Here is a 22,278-nt window from a genome sequence, read left to right as displayed (position 1 = left end):
CGATAATGTCCCATAGTCATCAAACCATAGTTCAGATCTTGTATGAGCAGCCAGATTCCACCTACACTCTCCTGATGACAGCTCAGTCAGAGAACATCCACACTAAAGCCAATTCATCAACAACACCCTAGTACTCTTATAACCACACACACAATTTAATTAGAAAAGCATCCCAACGACAGGCTTCACAGCCAACATGGGCTAGGTGGAGTGTCAGAAACCTGAGGTCCAACAGCGACCCACATGACAGAAACAAAACACATCAAGCTTTATCTACACATAGGTTTGGCCTGAAGGTCACAAGACCCACCCCATATGTTGCACTATTGTAAGGGAAACTCTCTCAGTGCAAACCACACACACTTGGACCAAGACTGTTAAAGGAGAACACAGCATTCAACTCCATCCTCAGTGGAGGGCCCCCTCTGGCATATCCCACACTGGAGATCCATGTTCTGCAAAAGAAAGTGCTCAGCATTGGAAATATGCAGGTAATCGGTGAGCGGAAGAGATTCAAAAACATGCAACATTATTTAACAAATATGAGTGGCTAAACCTAAAACCTAGAAGTGTCGCTTTATTTTGACCTCGCGCTAAGGTCATCCATGCTATTTGACAAAGACATTCTGACTGGTTATGAGAAGCTCAAAAAGTGTGCATGTGTAAGGGAACAGAGCACGTGAGTCTACCCTATGAGGAGATCGCCTCTAACATACTGCTCCGGGTTCTTGAGTCACTTCAAGCTGATTCCCCCTTCCACTTACTTGCTTGACACTACCATCAAACATGAAAATCAATAAATCAGAATCAATTAATTGAATTGAGTTTAAAAAAGAAATACCATTAACATTGATCACAAAATCTGATTTGTCTTTGAGATGCTTACATTGCATTCTACAGCTTGTGCGTTCAACAAAAAGACAAGCATACATACAGAGAAGTGCATCAAAGTAAGAAATGCAGTAATGCAGACACAAATCAATGAACATAACTAATCTACAGAATCGAGAGATGAACAGCATTTATAATGAACATGCATCTTAGATGTTTACTCTCTCATCCGCCGTGTGTCTTAGTGATAGTGCTGGATACCTCTGTACCTCAGAGCCACCGGGGAGTAAAGTTGCGTAGCTGGGACAGCGCTGGCTAATGTTGTGACCCAGGGCCTGCATGGACTGGTGCTGTGTATCAGTGATAGTGCTTTGTCAGTAGTAAAGCTACCTAGTGTTTACCCGAGTTGTGTCTTAGCGGTAGGGCTGGTCAGTGGTTTCCCAGATAGTGTGCTGGTCAGCTCTGTGATTCACTTACCCAGCCTGACATTGTTTTATGTCAGAGTTCTGGTATGTGTTGTGTATCAATGATAGTAATGGGTAACTCAGGGCCCTATTCACAAAGGGCATCCGCACTCGTGGCGGAGTCCCGCAGTCCTGGTGGGGGGCTCGCACTCGTGGCGGAACATTAGCATTGCTGGTTCTCATTGCAGAGGTCCCGCCACGACTGGGGGGGCCATCATGACTACAGGCCTCCGCCACAAGTGTAGAGACCATTTGTGAATCAGGCCCCGTGTTATAATGGTTGTGTCTCAATGACCTTGGTGGGTAGTGTTGTATCGTAGTGACAGTGTTAATCAATGCTACATCTTGTTTTTGATTTAGAAAAGTGGGTGGTGATGAACAGAGTGTCTGAGTTAAACAGACCACTCTTACCCAGTCCGAAGATCAGGGCTTGATCCATCACCATTATTTATCTCACTGCCCCATCCCAGCTCAGAACCTGGCTATATGCAAATCAGTCTGTCCCTGGCCCAGTGCATCATGGGAACAGGGCAGACTAAACTACCAAGCCAATTCTTCACCAGAAAGGAGACAAGCTACCGGGGACCGGTTTCTGGCATTTCAGCCTTCTTCGGCCCGGCTTGCTTGAATCCTGATGGAGCAGTGAGAAAGGGACTCATGTCTGAGTATACCCTGCCACACCTATAGTGGCCAAAAACGATTTAGAAAAGTGGGTGGTGATGAACAGAGTGTCTGAGTTAAACAGACCACTCTTACCCAGTCCGAAGATCAGGGCTTGATCCATCACCGTTATTTATCTCACTGCCCCATCCCAGCTCAGAACCTGGCTATATGCAAATCAGTCTGTCCCTGGCCCAGTGCATCATGGGAACAGGGCAGACTAAACTACCAAGCCAATTCTTCACCAGAAAGGAGACAAGCTACCGGGGACCGGTTTCTGGCATTTCAGCCTTCTTCGGCCCGGCTTGCTTGAATCCTGATGGAGCAGTGAGAAAGGGACTCATGTCTGAGTATACCCTGCCACACCTATAGTGGCCAAAAACGATTTAGAAAAGTGGGTGGTGATGAACAGAGTGTCTGAGTTAAACAGACCACTCTTACCCAGTCCGAAGATCAGGGCTTGATCCATCACCGTTATTTATCTCACTGCCCCATCCCAGCTCAGAACCTGGCTATATGCAAATCAGTCTGTCCCTGGCCCAGTGCATCATGGGAACAGGGCAGACTAAACTACCAAGCCAATTCTTCACCAGAAAGGAGACAAGCTACCGGGGACCGGTTTCTGGCATTTCAGCCTTCTTCGGCCCGGCTTGCTTGAATCCTGATGGAGCAGTGAGAAAGGGACTCATGTCTGAGTATACCCTGCCACACCTATAGTGGCCAAAAACGATTTAGAAAAGTGGGTGGTGATGAACAGAGTGTCTGAGTTAAACAGACCACTCTTACCCAGTCCGAAGATCAGGGCTTGATCCATCACCGTTATTTATCTCACTGCCCCATCCCAGCTCAGAACCTGGCTATATGCAAATCAGTCTGTCCCTGGCCCAGTGCATCATGGGAACAGGGCAGACTAAACTACCAAGCCAATTCTTCACCAGAAAGGAGACAAGCTACCGGGGACCGGTTTCTGGCATTTCAGCCTTCTTCGGCCCGGCTTGCTTGAATCCTGATGGAGCAGTGAGAAAGGGACTCATGTCTGAGTATACCCTGCCACACCTATAGTGGCCAAAAACGATTTAGAAAAGTGGGTGGTGATGAACAGAGTGTCTGAGTTAAACAGACCACTCTTACCCAGTCCGAAGATCAGGGCTTGATCCATCACCGTTATTTATCTCACTGCCCCATCCCAGCTCAGAACCTGGCTATATGCAAATCAGTCTGTCCCTGGCCCAGTGCATCATGGGAACAGGGCAGACTAAACTACCAAGCCAATTCTTCACCAGAAAGGAGACAAGCTACCGGGGACCGGTTTCTGGCATTTCAGCCTTCTTCGGCCCGGCTTGCTTGAATCCTGATGGAGCAGTGAGAAAGGGACTCATGTCTGAGTATACCCTGCCACACCTATAGTGGCCAAAAACGATTTAGAAAAGTGGGTGGTGATGAACAGAGTGTCTGAGTTAAACAGACCACTCTTACCCAGTCCGAAGATCAGGGCTTGATCCATCACCGTTATTTATCTCACTGCCCCATCCCAGCTCAGAACCTGGCTATATGCAAATCAGTCTGTCCCTGGCCCAGTGCATCATGGGAACAGGGCAGACTAAACTACCAAGCCAATTCTTCACCAGAAAGGAGACAAGCTACCGGGGACCGGTTTCTGGCATTTCAGCCTTCTTCGGCCCGGCTTGCTTGAATCCTGATGGAGCAGTGAGAAAGGGACTCATGTCTGAGTATACCCTGCCACACCTATAGTGGCCAAAAACGATTTAGAAAAGTGGGTGGTGATGAACAGAGTGTCTGAGTTAAACAGACCACTCTTACCCAGTCCGAAGATCAGGGCTTGATCCATCACCGTTATTTATCTCACTGCCCCATCCCAGCTCAGAACCTGGCTATATGCAAATCAGTCTGTCCCTGGCCCAGTGCATCATGGGAACAGGGCAGACTAAACTACCAAGCCAATTCTTCACCAGAAAGGAGACAAGCGACCGGGGACCGGTTTCTGGCATTTCAGCCTTCTTCGGCCCGGCTTGCTTGAATCCTGATGGAGCAGTGAGAAAGGGACTCATGTCTGAGTATACCCTGCCACAGGACAGGAACAGACTAATTTGCATACAGCCAGGTTCTGAAACTGGGATGGTGCAGTGAGCTAAAAAAACGGTGTTGGATCTAGCCCTGATCTCTTGACTGGGTGAGAGCTTTCTGCTTAATTCAGAGACTCTGTCCCTCACCACCCCTTGTTGTAAATATTTTTGTCCACCCTAAGCGTGGAAGGGTATTCTCAGATGTGAGACCCTTGCTCATTGCACCATCAGGATTCAAGCAAACCGGGCCGAAGACGGCTGTAATGCCAGAAACCGGTCCCCGGGAGCTTGTTTCCTTCCCAGTGTAAGAATTGGCTTTTGTAGTTTGGTTTGCCCTGCTCCGATCATGCACTGGGACAGGAACAGACTAATTTGCATACAGCCAGGTTCTGAAACTGGGATGGTGCAGTGAGCTAAAAAAACGGTGTTGGATCTAGCCCTGATCTCTTGACTGGGTGAGAGCTTTCTGCTTAATTCAGAGACTCTGTCCCTCACCACCCCTTGTTGTAAATATTTTTGTCCACCCTAAGCGTGGAAGGGTATTCTCAGATGTGAGACCCTTGCTCATTGCACCATCAGGATTCAAGCAAACCGGGCCGAAGACGGCTGTAATGCCAGAAACCGGTCCCCGGGAGCTTGTTTCCTTCCCAGTGTAAGAATTGGCTTTTGTAGTTTGGTTTGCCCTGCTCCCATCATGCACTGGGACAGGAACAGACTAATTTGCATACAGCCAGGTTCTGAAACTGGGATGGTGCAGTGAGCTAAAAAAACGGTGTTGGATCTAGCCCTGATCTCTTGACTGGGTGAGAGCTTTCTGCTTAATTCAGAGACTCTGTCCCTCACCACCCCTTGTTGTAAACATCTTGTTTTTGGCCATCATAGTGTGTCACTGTTGTTGCTGTCCTAGATGTGGTCTCACCGATAACACTAGTAGATTGTGCTCCTCATTCAAAGAGCTTGTCAATGATGTGCTAAATTGCAGTGCTGTCTGTTGACACGCTGGGAACCATGGTGATTCTTTAAACCAAACCTACCTCTTCCCATGTCCAGCTCCGTGCACCTTCTTTCAGGGTTGGTGTGGACTCGACATTTAAAGACAACGCCGGGAGACTCCATGGAAGAGCTGATTTTAGATTCTGCTTTTGGGGCACCAACAAGCACCCTAAATAAAACACACAGAAAGAACATTGTTAAAAAAAAGAGCAAGTCGACAACTTTGACAATTTACCGAGACATTCTCGGAAAAAAAAGCTTTAAAATCTTAAACCGGTAAACATTTTAAATACACACACACACACACACACACACACACACACTGACAAAAGCAGCTCTGGCATCCTGTGTTCTTGAATCTATCTGGCATGTTGAGCTACAGATCTCTTTTCAAAAACCTTAGCTTCCACAACAACAAATAGGCTTTGTAACTAGGCAACACATATTGATAAACAAGTTGCTATATCACTGGCTCAACAATAGAACATTGTTGCGGAGTCTCTTATTTTGACTGCAAGAGATTTAATATGACTATCTGGATTCTATGCCCAAGCTACACTATCCCATTTCTTCTTCAAGGAACTAATTTAATAAGAATTTAATTCTCATAAATTGTTAAACAAATTGATTAACTATGTTTTAAGATAATTAATTAATTGTGGGTTTGTAACGCACTAGAATCGACTCCCGAAGGAGTATCTCTGCGCAGTAGACCTCTGGGGAACCCGTCCTGACTTTCCCTGCGAGATGGTCCCTACTGGGTATCTCCAAGGTGAAACCAGGCATCCCCGGCGTATGTGGGGGGCAGTTGTGGAGATGAGGCAAGCTAATGCCCAGAGTTGCCGAGTGTGATCCGTGGTTAGAGTAGGCACCGAGGTGAGAATTATCGAGTCTGCTGACCCTGGTCCACGACCTGGTCCTGCCGCGTTGGGAATTGAACCCTGGTCCCGGGCCGGCCTCAGCTCCCGGGTCTGCCGCCTCTAACCAGTGAGCCACACCACTCCACTCCAATAGGATAGGCGGTCGATCAACGTTCCAACGCTGTCAGTTGCCATGCATGCCTTTACCACGCAATTTTTACAAAATGTTGCCTGCGCTGAGCTTGAAAGAGATAAAAGCAAACCCTGTTCTCTGCTTCTTTTTTACATAATTTAAGTTCCATTGTAACCCTGAAAGGGTATTGTTTTGACTTATACTTGGTGCACCTTAGTGTCTGGACAGAGAGAAACCTCTGTGAAGAGCTATAACGATAGCAAAACACGTGTTAGGGGTTGCTTTTATTTATTCCATGTTGGCTTGGATGGAATTGTACCAATCCAAAGCTGTAATACTGTGCCTGAAGTGGGAAAAGGCTTTTTGTCATTTTATAACTCGGCGTGGATGGCAGTGTGCTAATCCTAAGCTTAAAGCCTTTGCTGTAGAAATGTCAAAATACTCTGTCCCTTTCTAGCTCGGTGTGGATGGCACTGAGGTAATCCCATGCTTAAAAACTTTGCTAGTGAAACAGACACTTGAGGTGAGCAGATTCAGAGTGTCACTGGTGAGGCGCTCTGTAACGGAGCTGCTCTCCAGCTAAATTTGGACACTAACCAGAGTTCTCTGCTTCTTCTTTGCATAATGTATGCAGCACTCTAGCCCTGAAAAGTTATTGTTTTGACATATATGTATATATATATATATACAATTTAAAAAAATCTTATTATAAGGTAAGTGACATATATATATATATATATATATATATATATATATATATATATATATATATTTTTTTTTTACATGTAAGGTATGTCAGTATGGTGTGAACACCAAAAAATATACCACAGTCATCCCAAAGACAACTAGGAAGATCAAACAACACCTGACTTGTAAAACAGAATATTGTATATACATCCAGGAATGCGAGTGTCGGTTGAAATATGTAGGCAGCTCTAAGCTGCCGGTTCATAAAAGAATCCTGCAGCACCTACGTGCTATAACTAATGAAGATCAAAGTTATCCAGTTGCAAGGCATTTTGAGGCATGTCACAACAGTAAACCTCAATGTCTAAATTACTACGCAATTGAATCTATCCCGGCAACGAAACGTGGAGGGGATAGGGAGGCCTACATGCGAAAAACTGAAACCAACTACATCCTGGAATTCGATTCTAAGTGGCCTGGGGGATTGAACACCACAGAAGACCTTCACACATACTTGTAAACGACCATCAAGTAAAGTTATATGTGAGGTCACTAATAGGAAATGGGTTGGGAAGTTAAGCAACATAAACATCCAATATAGAGTATAGTATAACTAGGATAATTGGGATATCAACTAGCTAGATTTGCACAATTTTTGTACTAAAAATATTTATTTCTTTTAAATTATTACAGTTTTTTAGATACAGTACATGTGTAGAATATTTATTAGCAGTGGCCCATAATTAACTCTGGCTGTTTTTTAGATATCAGGGTAGGTTTTATCCAGTGTGTCTTTTAGATAGTTGGTTTTAATTGTGTCACCGATACCCTTTTATTGTATTAATGTGTTTTAACTCAACTATATTTTGGTAAATCATGGTGTTATATTTTAGCAGCAAACTCAACATACTGCTAATCACATGAAGTACTGTATAAATTAATTTGAACATGTCCTTGAAAAGAATATCAAATTTATGAATTTCCCTCCAAATGTATCCGAAGTTACACTGAATAATGAACTAAATTTATACCATTATGAACTGACGATTGATAAGTTATATGTGGTTTTATTAATTTCGTAAGCATGAGTCACTTTAGCTGATCTGCACTTTTGCACGAGGTCACTTTAGTAATATCATAGGAGGGGACCCTCCTATGTGAGTTAAACAATTATGTATTAGACATAACAAGTATTTATGTATACTACTGAGAATGACTCGTTCATATTGTTTAGTGACTCAAACTATACTTACAAAGGTATTTCCTGTGCAGTTTTTTCCTTATCACATAGGGTTTAATTCTGAGCAACTTTATGATTTTCTTAAAGATTTCTTTATTATGTTTTATAGGTTGTGCACGTTAGGGTGAGCACGTGTTAAAATTAACAGACATGGCAAATGGTTATCGTTTTTGTGAATTATGTTTTGGATTATGAAATAAGCATTTATGCTATTAGTTCAAATTTGATTTTCGGCGGAAAACTGTCTTTGTCCGAAACATAAGAAATTCGCAATTCAAGCAGTTGATTAACTGTCTTCTCTATGTATACGTATTCATGCGGTTATAAATGAGACAGCATACTTGAGACTTATCAATGTATTTAAACAGAAAGTATTTTTTCTATTTCCATTTGTACATGTGATGCACTTGCACTTTAAAAGGGGCTGAGTATATGGCATTGTCATGTGACCAAGGACGCAGGGACGGCCGAAACGCGTCATGACTAGCTGTTGGGGTGAATAAATTGTATGCTACACAGTAAGTGGTCCATGCCTTGTTTCTCACCTGAGTGGTGGAGCGCTGCGAGGTATTGCGGATATATATATATATATATATGTATATATATCTATATATTTATTAACCCCTAAACCCCGCTTTTTAAACTACCCTTACCACCATATGTCTCTACCCACTCCACAACCCTAAACTACCCTTTCCACCCTTTGTCACCTACCTACCCCATAACCCTAAAATACATTTTCACCCACCCACCCCCAAAATAACCTCAATCACCCTTACCACCCAATACTCCTATCCACCCTGGACCTTAAAAACACCCTTAACCAATATCCTTACCCACCACTAAACCCTAAAATCACTCTAACACCCCAATGCCGTTACCCACCCCATAACCCTAAAATTACCCTTCCCACAATACACTTATCCACCCCTAAACCCTAAAAATACCTTTCCAACCCAATAGCCTTACCCACCCATAAACCCTAAAAGTACCTTTACCACCCAACACCCTTACCCACCCCTAAACCCCCCAATATCCTTACCACCCAATACCCCTACCCACCCCAAAACCCTAAAAACACAGTTTCCACCCAATTCCCTTACCCACCCTTAACGTCTAAAAACACCATTACCACCCTATACCCCACCCATCTCTAAACCCTAAAAAACTTTTACCACCTTATACCCCTACCCACCCTTAAACCTAAACAGTTAAATGTGTGTGTGTGTATATATATCGTCGTGAACAAGGTTGTCGCCTCCGAAACACGTCGAGTGACTTGACTTAAAAAAGAAATAAACACGCTGTAAAAGGATTCCTGTGGCCCAGATAGATAGATAGATAGATAGATAGATAGATAGATAGATAGATAGATAGATAGATAGATAGATAGATAGATAGACATCCTAAGTCCCAAGATAGGCCAACCCTGATCAACTGATTCAATGATCACTTTGAGACCATGATCACTTTGGACTAATGGGCATTACGCATAGTTACGTCCAATTAGAAATAATATCTCTTTAATATTTCCTTGAATATGGGTGTATCTGGCATACCTGTGGCAATATGTTTGTGATGTAAGGTAACCACAATGTTTCTGAAGCAGGTTTGGTAAAATTGGTCCATTTCATAGAGATGCTGAGTCACAATTAGGTTTATTTAGTTCGGTGTTTTATGAAGCAGCGATTTTATCCTACGATAACCTCAGAGCACTCGAACATATGTAACAAATGAGGGCAAATATATCCAATGCAGTCCGGAGTATAAACAAGCCGTATGAGTCCAGCTGAGTGGGGCATTCTTCAATCACAGAACCTGAGCAGTTTCAGAACAAGTTTTGAGTGCCAGGAAGCTTTTATCGCTCATCACCCACCCTCAAATGAAGGTACCCTTGTGTTTTCTGCATTTTAATAGTATTGAATATGCTTTGAGGAATTAAACATTAAGTCATTTATTTAGGCATTTATTTCAAGTCAGTTTCAGTTTATGTTACTGGGTAAACCCATGACAACCATATCAACAGAGCAAAACATAAGCTGATTATAATGATTAAATTAGTATAAATCGTTACCGTGCTCTCTATGTGCACATGATCGCTCTAAACAGTCCCAATTGCATTAAGAATACAGTGCACAAAAGAGGACCTTATGCCTCTAACCCAATATTGGAAGAGCACAATAAATGTTTTATTATCCCAGCCTTTCTATTGACACATTCAGTGGCATTGGTGATCCCTCCCAATTTCCCGTATAATATGTTAATCCTAATGTACGTAAACGGAATTTGAGGTAGAGTGCTCAGTCATTGGCTGGACCTCATTATCATGGGCGTTCCCCTTCAGAGTACACTAATGTTGAATTATTTTGAGGAAAGGCTTGTTAGTTGGCTCGCATATCAGGTGGTTCCTGCATAAGTGGGCGAGTGTATGTGGGCTTCCAGACTCAGGATGCAAGCAGCAAGGAGGGGGTGTTGGTGGTGGGTTACTTGCGAGTAAAAGTGCAATTGAGAGAGGGTATAGCACATGGCGTTGCTGCCTCTGTCCTGCTCCCTCCCTGGGAAAGATTTTTTATACATACTGCCTGTTGTTTTATATTTGTTCAATGGCAGATTTGCATAGGAGCAGAATTGTATAAGACTAAGGGCCAGATGTAGGTGGCCGTTTGAGGCCATTTACCAATCGGTAACGGCCGATTTTGGCCGTTACCGATCGGTAAATGGGTGACAGGTATCGGTACCGATTCGGTAATTTTACCAATTCGGTAAAATAAAAATTCGGTAAATTTACCAATTCTGAGGCACCCAGATGTAGGTGGGACTCTTCAGAGTCCCAGAGGCCTTACCGAATCGGTATTTTACCATCAAATCCAATTTGATGGTAAAATACCGATTCCGGTGTGCATGCACATGTGTGCATGCACACCTATGCCATGTGACAGGCAGACCTGCCCTTAGGGCATGTATGCCTGCCACATGGCACCCGAGCCTGTTTTGGGGGTGCCAGAGGGTGTCAAAGTGACACCCCCTGCACCCTTGTGACAATCGGTATTTACGGTAAATACCGAATCGGTAATGCCCATTCATTCCGATGGGGTTCAAAGCCCATAGGCATGAATGGGCATTACCGATTCAGTATTTACCGAATCGGTAAATACCGAATTCTTCCGAATCGTTATTCCAGCACATCTGGAATACCTACATATCCACCCCTCAGATTTACCGATTTTTAATTACCGAATCGGTAAAATTCGGTAATTAAAAATCGGTAAATCTATTTTAACTACATCTGGGCCTAAATATGCATGCACGCGAGCCTGCAGATCTGCTTATGACACATTTGGGCACATTTGTTATACTGGATGGAGCATTTATTATTCGATTGCATTCTTCTACGTCTAGTTATGGTCTAGAGTGACCCAAATCAAATTATAACTTACAAAGTAGTGGCTGAAACACCTTTTTATGTAGACTTTCAAGTTACTTTCCTCTAAAGAAAAAGAGAAATGAAGAACCAGCAACGGGTGTATGTGCTACATTCACAGTACCCTCTGTACCAGGGAGCTCACCTTTTGATACTCAGGAACGTATTTACAAGCACAAGGGGCTTGTAAAGAAGCCCCTCAGTGTTTAATCAATGTTTAACCATGCTGGCAGTAGAGTCCACCCATTACATATCATGGAGCTCTATTCTCTATGCATCCAATGTCATGTGACAAAGCCATAAGTAAGGATGGCTCCCTTCGATTCCTAGCTCCGCAGGAACTGCCTTCCAAGACTTAATACACAAGGATCCAAGCCCAAGGGAGGAAAAGACGTAAGAGACGTGACCGCACCCCCACAGTATTTACCGAAGACCCACATGGCCGGCATAAGATGTAGATGTGACCAGAACAGCCCAGAATAAGAATTTAAGGGAGATGAGTGGGATATTTTCCAAGCTATGTCCTTTAAGCGGAAACGGAGTTCTTCCCATTTGCATTCTAAATAGACCTTGCAGGAGTCGTGCCAATCTCATGCACATATGTTGGCCCAGGATCAGAGAAGCGCTTAAATTGTACAACTATTTTTTGACTGCACAGAATTGACAAGATCAGAAATAGTGGCTACTAATGGCAACTGATGTGAGGAGAAGAAATAACACGATGAGTGAAGAGGAGAATAAACCACCGGAAGCAGCAAGCAAGGTCAGACCAGTCAATGACAGTGCTGGTGGAACTGGGTGGAAGTTGTATCCTGCAGTTGTTCAGTTCAGTGAATTGAATTGCTTAAAATACCTTTTGTACAAGCAAGTGAGCCGAACAGTCGGATTTCAGTGCAACATAATCGAGAGAGCCAGCACCCCAAAAAGCGTTGGTTTAAAGTGATGCTATAATAATAATAATAATAGTTACATTTGTAAAGCGCCTGGTTACACTGAGGCCAGTGTGTCCCCGCGCTGCGGTATCAAAGAAAGAAAAAGTAGCAGCAACCAAAACTGGCAATAACTAAGAAGCTGGAAATAAGTGCGTCTTCAGACCTTTCCTAAAGATGGATTCAGAACACTCCAGCCGGAGTGCCTGAGGAAGCGAATCCCACAACTGGGCTGCTAGAAAACAAAACGATCGTCCACCCATCCTGCTATGACCACCAAGGATGCACCCAACTCTCATTCACTTCACACACATACTGTAACTCAAGAAATGCACACAGCAATCCTCCCAGATGACCAGCATCCAAACTGGTGAAGACATCCAGGTGAAGACACATAACAACAATAAATACCAGAACAAGTACAAGACACGTACATGAAAGCAGTATGCTTAACACACCACCACAAGTTCACAACTAATCATCCAACTCAGATAAGTAGAAAACAGACTCATGTCTGTGAAGGAATCCTCAGCACAAGTGTGCAAGGGTACCCAAACTCAACACAGAGTAGCAATCCTGATGGCAATACGGCGCTACACATGACACAACATTCCATGAAGGTGCTTTGGGCACCTGTGATGTATGCTCGTGTTTCAGGCAGGCATAGACATTGGTAGGGCTGCGTCTGAGGGACCATTGAGGATGCACAATGAACCCCATATGAGCTGGTACTTAGGGCAACAAAGAGTGCCGCCCCCAAGTCCGAATCACTAGGCTCCTTCCCCAGTTTAACAGTTAGGCCCCATGTGCGCGGGTCGCCACAGCGGTAGGCAGCTGCCGTCCACGCTTTCAAATAATTCCTCCCCAGGAAGACCATAGTGGCTGCACCCACGCCCACCAACTAATTAACGTAGAGTTTACTACTGCTATATGACCACTTTTATTGAGGCCGCTCACGGTTACTGTAACTCATGTTGGTCCTGTAATGATGTCACTGTATATGAAAACCCAAACAAAAACAGATTGAAAATAAATCAGAGCAACAAAGATTCACTGCCTTCTACCCCCTCTAACAAATGTAGCAGAAAACAATACCCTGTCCTGAAAAGTCACGTCCTTCAGCTTTATTGCAAGGTCAAAACCTGACCCTGGCTGCTCAAGTAATAAAAAGGCGAATTTCAAAGAGCAATATGCAATGTATGGTACAAAATCCCTCCTTTTCACTCCCAAGCTGAATACATGTACAGCCTCTCCCTTCACCCCGTTCCATTGGGTTTAAGTGCCTGTGGTTTGTATGGGGAGCAGTACATGGCTAGAGGGCTGGCTGTTCTGTGGGGGATGCCACCATTATATGTCTGTCTTCTGGCCTCTGACTGTAACGTGCCCCTACCTCCTAGTCATAGATACAGATTGTCTTCCAAGTGTCTAGTGACCTGAAGCAGACCTTCTCCAGCCCCAGAATGAAGTTTGCAGCTTGTCGCCACACAACCGAAGAACTCCCTTTCTTTCAACAAGACTGGCTTTGAAATGTACCTCTTTTATGTTCCACTATATGAACGAACCCCTATAACTCATGTTGAGCGCCTAGAATGGATCACATGGCAGCGTGAGCTGTGAAATGTTTATCTACCTCTCAGGTAAATTAACAAAGCCCTAAGTAACCTAAGGAGTGGGGGCAGGAAAATAATTACACCACTCACACCGTTTTGTCAGGTCTCCATCAAAAAGGGTAAGGCTTGGGTAAGAGGGCCCTTAAGGAATTCTGGCCAAGTGGAAAAACAGTGACTGCAGCATAGGCGAGTGGGTGTCACGTGGGCTGGCACTGTGGCTCCCAGCTCATAAGCATCTGAGGTCTGCCCAGTAGTCGCTTTAATGTCCCTGCATTAGGCAGGTTACAGTATGCTCCCTGGCAGTGGCCAATGATGTTAATTCCACAGAGTTCCTCCATGATCAGGGCTCGGTCGCGCATAAGTGTTGGCGAAAGGCAACATAACAGCTCCACCCTGCACAATGTGATAGAGGTCCGAGTCTTCCATACCTGGGAGATATATTTACCGGCCTTGGGCTGAAAGGGGGCTCCCTGAAGAGTTGTGGGACCACAGAAGGCTTGGGGGCTCCCATGCGCTGCACAGGCTGCAGGGGCCTACGCCATGCCAGGCGCATAAGGATGCAGGTACATGTATCCTACAAATAGGACAGGTGCTGCCCATCTAATTTAAGACATACGCTCTTTGTCATTGAGCTTGGCGTTCAGTAAATGTGGCCTCATCATTGTGGGTGAAAGTGGATGAGGCAGTCATTGACCTGCCTATGTTACTAGCCGGGGAGGTAGTATGTTTGTTTTATAGCTCAGTGAAGATGGAGGTGCTGGTAATTGTCCCCAGCAGAATGTAATTTATGTATCTTTTTTTTCGATGCGCCATCATTGTCTTATGCAAGGATGCCATGATGCTTTACATGAAACAAGTACATGTTTATAGGCAAAGACTGAATACAATAACATAATGATATACCAAGCAGGTAGACATTATCATACACAGGCTAAATCCAGCATTAACAACAATATTGTTTACAGGTAATGCATAAACAAGTGGGCTGAAACCGAAAGCAGCTAGCAAGAGTGATTACATGTTGGTGTGGCCCAGGGTTTAGATGGAGGGTTCTCGTCTATGTTGGCTACATTTTTACAATCCTTTTTTATCCACAAAAACCTAGGGGCGCCAAAAACATATCAATGGGTGCAGCCCCGTCCCTGATTCACAGAACCCGGTCAGAGTTTTACTTTGCCAAACAGGGATTGATTACATGGGAATTCTGCCAGTAAGTGGTAATTTTCCCATCTAGGGATAGTGCAGTTTTGTGGGTGTTTCTGGGTGCATCCACCTGTAAAAGTTAATGAACACCCCCAAACCTGTATTTGTGGATAGTCACCAGCTAATTGTTGGCAAATCCCATTCTGGGTAGGCATGCACATTTACTCCTGGTAGTAACAGAATTAAGTGCACTTCATTCTAAAATTGTTGGGGGCTGCAGAAGAGTGAGGTTTTTCTATGGGGATTTTTTTTCGGAGTCTTAATGCACAGGAAATTTGTGCCAGTTACAATATACATACAGAACATTTTTATACTCAAATACTACTGGAATTACAGACTTTTCAAATTGTATGGAACTTGAATAAACTGCCTCACTCTAATAAAAAGATTTATATAGAAAAAAAATTCTATGGGACTTCCAAGAAAATTGAGTATTTTCTCACTAACGTATTAGAACATTTCCAAATTTCGCAGCAGTCCCTTTGTGATTCAATACATTTTTTTAAATTCTACAATTGCACGTCATCGTTGAATTCACACCCCATCTTACATATTCATTTTTCTCCCCTTCTTCTATATTTGATGAAAGAATATAAAAATATTGAAGATAATGCACATTCCCTGTAGCATCTTTAGCACAGTAAACCTTAAGTTCCTAAAATGATTTGCATTAGCATAGTGCTCAGAAAACATATTTGTGGGGAATAAATGTTCTTACACTTCATCATATTTCTATTTCTGTGGTCTATGGTACTGCATAGATGAATATGGACACATGCTGTTATGGTGTCAATGTACTTACATTTATATAAACATAAGAATGCCAATACTGTTTTTATTAAATTCTAGGTGCTCAAAAAAGACACGACGTCTGCTTCCTAGAAATGTTCATGAATGAGTAGTTCAAAAATCGACGGTGCTGTGTCATTTCTTAGTTTCCATCACTGGGACCAGGGTCGGATTGGGATTAAAAATTGGCCCGGACACGCACAAAAAAGTGGCCCACATTTGCATATTGACTTTCTGCAAAACACTGCTTCAGTGAAATTTTTATTAAAAAGGGGGGGGGGAGGAGGAGGGAACGGGGCGTTAAAAAAATTGCACGGATCACTTTATACTGGTGAAATACACCTGAAAACAAGTAAAGCCACATTTGATCAGGCCCCCTTGCCCGTCTCAATATGCATATATTAATGGGCCGGATAAAAGGGAGGTAATGGACGCCCATGTACTCACTGGGCCACTGGCGGCATCAAACAACGCAGAGCTGTTCAAATTGGCCCCCTAGGCTGCTCAAAAAAGCAGCCCACAGCTGGAGCTCGGACACCGGCCCCTCGGGCATTGCCGGAGTGCCCGTGTTACCAATCCGACGCTGACAGGGACTCTGGGGTGAATGGAATAGGTACGGGAACTCAGGGGCGTAGCAAAGGCGGCTGCAGCCTCCACAGTGCGGGAGGGCTACAAGCTTTAGGGGGCCCTCAGCACTGTCCTAGAGCTCCTGATTGAGTACGGAGGGGGGCCCCTCCATGTACTCTGCAGGGGGGCCTCAAGTTTCGTTGCACCAGTGCGGAAACCCTCCCCACTTGTATAATACTAGGAATCAGATGTTTTCTCTGCGAAACATTCTGTTGCCAATTTACTCTAAAAGACATTTGAGAGATTTGTGACGGAAATCGGATTCACCTCTACTTAGGGTGGTACTTAAGTAGTGGCGGCTGCCACGGAATACAGGTGAGGCGGGGGTAGAAAAACAAAATTACATCTAATAGACTACCGGCCTCCGCTCCCCCTCCCCGCCCCATCCTCTTCTGTTCCTCTCAAAAGGAGGAAGCACACAAGCTCCTCTAAGCCAGTAACAACGTTGCTGTCACCAGAATGAGAGCAGCGTCGTGATTGGTCTGAACTCCCTGGTTCGGCACTCAGACAGGGAGTGGGAGCCTGTGCATTTCTCCACCCAGGCTGTGCAATACAGCCGGAGGGAGAACATGCTAAGTGCACATGACTGTTTAGCGGGCCCAAGACAGCTGGCCAAACCGTCATCTGCACTTAAGTTCCCCAACCACTCCAACCCCCCCCCCCCCCCCCCCCCTTCTGGCTGTGACGACAGCCCCGCCCGGTAAAACTGACTTATTACAGAAATATAAAATGATAAGGGGCGGCGCTCCTCCGTTTTAGCAGAGGAACCGCTGCTGTACTTAAGCATCCCCTGCTTTACACCAAATAAAAACGATCAAACATTTACAGCCAGCCAGATGCAGACCGAAAAGTACCTTTATTGCAAGGTCAGTTCAGCTTATGTCACAAGGCTTTTCTGCCAGCAATGCTCTGAGAGGTTTATTTTGCATATACTTCTGCCTCCTCTTAAAAATGTTGTCGTTTCATTTGTAAACACATCTTTGAGGAGTACTTTGACTCCAAATAAATAACACTTCTACAAACCGTGCAGCAGGACTGTATTGCGATGCTGTGGCAAAACTACGCTAATGTCATGTGTTTGCTAACAGTTCAGTCAAGATGTCAGGGATCATCTATTATCAGTTTCTTTCAGCCAGACAGCAACCGAGGTGTATCAGTACTTCGTTTCAGGTGTTATATCATATACCGGGCAGTATATACTAAAAGTGCATTATAAGGATACTGCAAGTCATCGAGAAGTCTGTTACTGCATAGAGGTTATAGGTAGATATCCTTTATAAAGTCAAGGTACCCCAAGGGGACTTGTAATTTTTGTAATCTAGAGTTTGGGGTGTTTAATCACATCTAATCCCATGAATCCCATGACCTCTTGGCCAAGGGGCTATGTGGGACGTGACTTTGGGCTGTTGAGTGGAAGCCATTGTTTCATGATGGTCAGGGCTAGACTGAGACCACAAAGCAGCCGCGGAAATATTATCAGATCAGCACCCGAGCGGGGGAGGGGGGCAGGAGGTGGGCGAGTGTGCAAGTGGGAAGCACTGCTGTTTAGCTAAATCGGCCCCCAGCACTGCAGCTTTTGTTACTAGGGGCCTATATTGCATCACTGCTGCAAAACTGGCCCTACTACGCCAAAACCGGGCCCCGCGCTGCCAGCCTCCCGGGGAAACGCCTGATGCCCGCTAAAGCCAGCCCGACCCTGATGATGTTGTATGTTCCTGAACTCTCCTGGCCTTCCCAAGACCTAGAGGATACTGTCTGCTCTCCCTGGCACTGGTGGCCAAGGTGAGCCACAACATCTGTTTCCCCAACCCAGAATGTTCGCAGAGCACCTCTGTCTTTCCTCCAGGTGGAGGACCTGTGTCCTTTATGCATCCAGCAACTCATCCCAGCCTTCTAGCCTCTCACATGATCATAATTGACCGAGAGGAGGACACGTGAGCACCACAGGTAAAGCGCTCACTGATCCTGGCTACCAAACAATGGGAAGAGCAGCTACATCCTGGACCCTGTGAGCCACAGTCCAGGTCTGTAAAACAGATTACTGTTGGGAATCTCAAATAGATTACTCTTGGGAATCTCCTTCCATCCGTGGGTGTGGTAGCAGAGGAGAACAGCGAAGTTCCCAAACCTAGCAGGCAGTGGTGAAAGTACTTAAAAGTTGTGATGTTAACACTCAACTGTAATATGTGATTACAAATGAGTAATGATATAATTTTCTTATAAGAGTCACAGAAGGTCCATAGAATGCATCAGTAATAAGAACATAAATTAGGTTTATTTATTGTTAATGTTATTTTTGTTATTCTTGATTTTCAAAAGTATTTATAAACCCTTTTAATTTATTGTTACAATCTTTCTGAATTTCCCCATCTGTGCACACACATGCGAACCACGTGGGGACAAGAAATGAGAATTTCACATGATGGAACAGCGGTCTCTCACATATGTAGAGCTAATCGGAGGCGCTAAGGGAGCCAGGCTGGGGGGTAAAATTGTTTTCACAACTGAAAATCATTTACTGCCTGGAATACCTAAAGTGCCGAGGCCCTGAACACTAACACATTAGAGATCGATGGAGAATTGAACAATAGCCCCCCGCTGCTTTCAAAATCCCACAGGGCTTGTGGCAGATCGAGATTCAAATGTCAGTCACTCCTCCTCTGGCATGTGATGAAGGACTGACATCCCAGTATTCAGTGTGTGTAGAATCTCATAAAATAAACACATAAATCTCGAGAATTGGGGCCATGTGAAGAAACAGCAGAAGAAATGCTTGCATGCAATGTCTCTGTCTGCAGTTGAGCTAAAATATTAAAGATCGCCCAGCTGCCCCTGATCTAATAATAATATTATATTCCTATGGGAACCCTATTCTGAACTCCTTTGACAAAAACAACTTCTACCATAGCTGAATAAAATAAAGACTGCTGCTGAAAGCGGGGCTGTTCTCTAACCTTAACCAGGGAGCCAGCTGCTTTCACTGTATTTTCTTAATCCACAGTAAGTGTTTCTATTATGAATGTCAGCGTCAGTAGCGAAAATGACTACACTTACATTTTTCACATATGATTATTTTTTTAACAGCCAAAGGCCAGCTATAATTCCCCCATTTCTGAAAAGGGTCTCTACTGACCCCCAGGATCCAGCTACCTTTGTGCCACTTGTGTGCAGAGATCTATTAATAAAACTGTATGTTCATTTCCGTGTGTTTAAGTTAGCATAAGTAGGCTGAAAGATATTTTACTGGGCCTTCAGGTTGCACTGACAGTTGAAGAAAGGTAGCTTTTAAAAGGTTGCACTGAGTGCATGTTTTCATTCTTTCTGTGTTTTCCTTCCTTCATAAAACAGACGAAATTGTACTCTTGCCATAGTACTGTTTATTTTGTGCAGTAACAAGTAACATGCTTCAGAGGAAGCCTGCCTGCTGGAGGAACATACATAATGGTTCAATGCTCAAGTTGACAGGCAACTGCTAGTTGAACTGTGCTTTATTCATTTCCACAAACAGCTATTGTTCAGTAGTGTAATGTCATTTCCACTAGTAGGTAGGTTAGAGATCCGCACACTATTACTTATAGGAGGGTTTCTAGAGTAGCCTGCTTTGCGTATTATAATTTCTACAGTGTGGATTGGTTTCTGTCAATGTTTCTTTATTAGTCCAGCTCATGGTCCCACTTCACACCATGCAAAGGGCATGGTTCTCTACTTCTGTAAACATATAAGAAGTTCTGTTTTGGGAAGGTTGCCAAACTTACTCCTGCTTTCATCCTGATCCGTATCTATGTAAAAGTCATACTTAGACGTCCCTTGCCTTTTGAACTGAGCAGTCCCTCTGACAGTTTACCCTTTGACTTTGTACTTGGAATACTTTTTAAGGTTGACCTTTTGTTATCCTCTTGCTGATGTTATTGCCTAACTAGTCTTTTTTTTGTTGCTTTCTATAATGATTATTAATCTTAAATACACTTTCATTGTTTGGATTTTGAAACATACCCTGTGTGGATTTTCCTTGTGGGGTTTCTTGAGTGGATTCTCCTTTATTTCCATAGGGACCTCATCCTTTCGGACTCACGTGGTCCGATCTGTCTAATCAATCCTTTCACTAGAAGTAAAAGCCAACATATGTCTCTGTTCCTGTCAGGAATATGGAACATGTGCCCACAGTCCAACTCTGTGTCTGCCTGTTATCATCCGATTGTGTAGGTGTTTTCATGTTGGCTCCTTCTACACTATTGACTGATCATGCTCTCAATTTGTGACGATCGTAGATGGTTGTGACTTAGCCCTTCTGGACACAACATTTGGAGTTGTCAACATCAACCATGATATCGTAGTTGGCTGCATGCAAAATATTGAGATAGGAGGTTACTTCCTTCCTGGTTCTGGTCTTTTCTTTCATCTTTCGCCCATGCCATTTCCCTCCCCCTTCTCTTCTTCTTTCTGTGGACTATCTTTACTGCAATTTCAATCCGCCATGACATGTGATGATACACATGCATCCTATTTTTAGTGGGAATTGAGGTAAGAGTGTATCTTTCAAGCTATGTTCAGCCCTATTATTGGGTTTGATTTACATCAACAGGCTCCCATTGTGCACCTATAAGACAGAGAATATTGTGGTGAGATAGAAGCAAGCCTCTGATGTACCTCATTTTGCTCTACCGATGAGTGAGCGTTCAGCTCCGGGGCTACATTATTGGTTTTAAAAAACAAGTACAAAAAAAGGCATTGCTTGCTTCCCAGATCCATGTGATGGGACTCCCTATTCTGTAATGGGATTTAAAGGACAATAGGGGGCACCATCATTGTGGAAAACCTCCCCCACCAACACCTTAATATGGTCCATAAACCTTAAAGAAACAGCCTCAGTACTGTAATGTTGAACAGGCAGGGGAAACCCAATATACCCTTGTAGGCTTGGGCAGTTTGTCTTTGAGGTCAAGAGAATGCTACAAGGGACTTGATTCTAAAAAAGCAAAATGCACTCAGTTGGGAGTCGTATGGAAAATATCGCACTCCAGAGTATCAACACGATATCATAAAAAAAGAGCACTCTAAACTAATGAAATAAATCTCTGGAAGGAGGAGAATCAAAGAAACACGGAAGGTGTGAACCTGTATTCAAAGAAAATTTTTATAAGTTTAAGAAAATATAAATCATACATAAATGTTGGGGAAACCCGCTGTTGACTGACTGCATACGCGTCGAAGAACCGATTGAAATTAAATTGCGCTCAAGTATTACGCTCGAGGTGACCACTGCCCAACATCATATACTTTGTTTCATCATAAGCAAAGATTGATTTTCTGCCACCTACGTTTGCTACCTCACATATTCATCAGAAGGGTTCTATTTTGCTCAATAAGGGGGTCTGTTTACCAGCAATGAATAGCTTGGTCCTGATGATGGTCTTCTCGACGACAGCAATGTAGACCGAAACGTCGACAACCTCATCATCTCCAACACTGTTTTTTTGGAACACACTTACAACCATCGTTGATTAATTATTCTGGTTGTCTGCTTTAATTTTTCGGAGTTGATGCTAAGTTCTGAACTGATGCGTTTAAGTTGTTTATACCTCTGTTCACAACTTTTTTGCTCAAATTAATTTTATGTGTCTCCCCAGACATTTATGTATGTCCAGCCCTGAACAGAGCCCAGGTGAAAAATGGTTTATTTCTCAAACCAAAACAACATACAGATACCTGCAAGGAAGTTTATCACAGACATTTTCAATATTGTTGGT

The 22,278-nt window shown here is 43.7% G+C and overlaps 1 protein-coding gene across 1 annotated transcript in view; it reads right to left on the bottom strand.

The window, feature by feature from the left end:
* Positions 1-22,278, bottom strand: part of ITGA9 (integrin subunit alpha 9) — an 885,057-nt gene that overhangs the window by 806,468 nt on the left and 56,311 nt on the right. Inside the window, exon 2 of the mRNA XM_086964777.1 lies at positions 5,074-5,201. Coding sequence (XP_086820903.1) covers positions 5,074-5,201 — 128 coding nt within the window. The remainder of the gene's footprint in view (positions 1-5,073; positions 5,202-22,278) is intronic.

The sequence above is a fragment of the Lissotriton vulgaris genome, chromosome 4_1, assembly GCF_964263255.1.
Source record: "Lissotriton vulgaris chromosome 4_1, aLisVul1.2, whole genome shotgun sequence".
Lineage (NCBI taxonomy): Eukaryota > Metazoa > Chordata > Amphibia > Caudata > Salamandridae > Lissotriton > Lissotriton vulgaris.
This window is presented reverse-complemented; position numbering and strand designations above follow the sequence as displayed.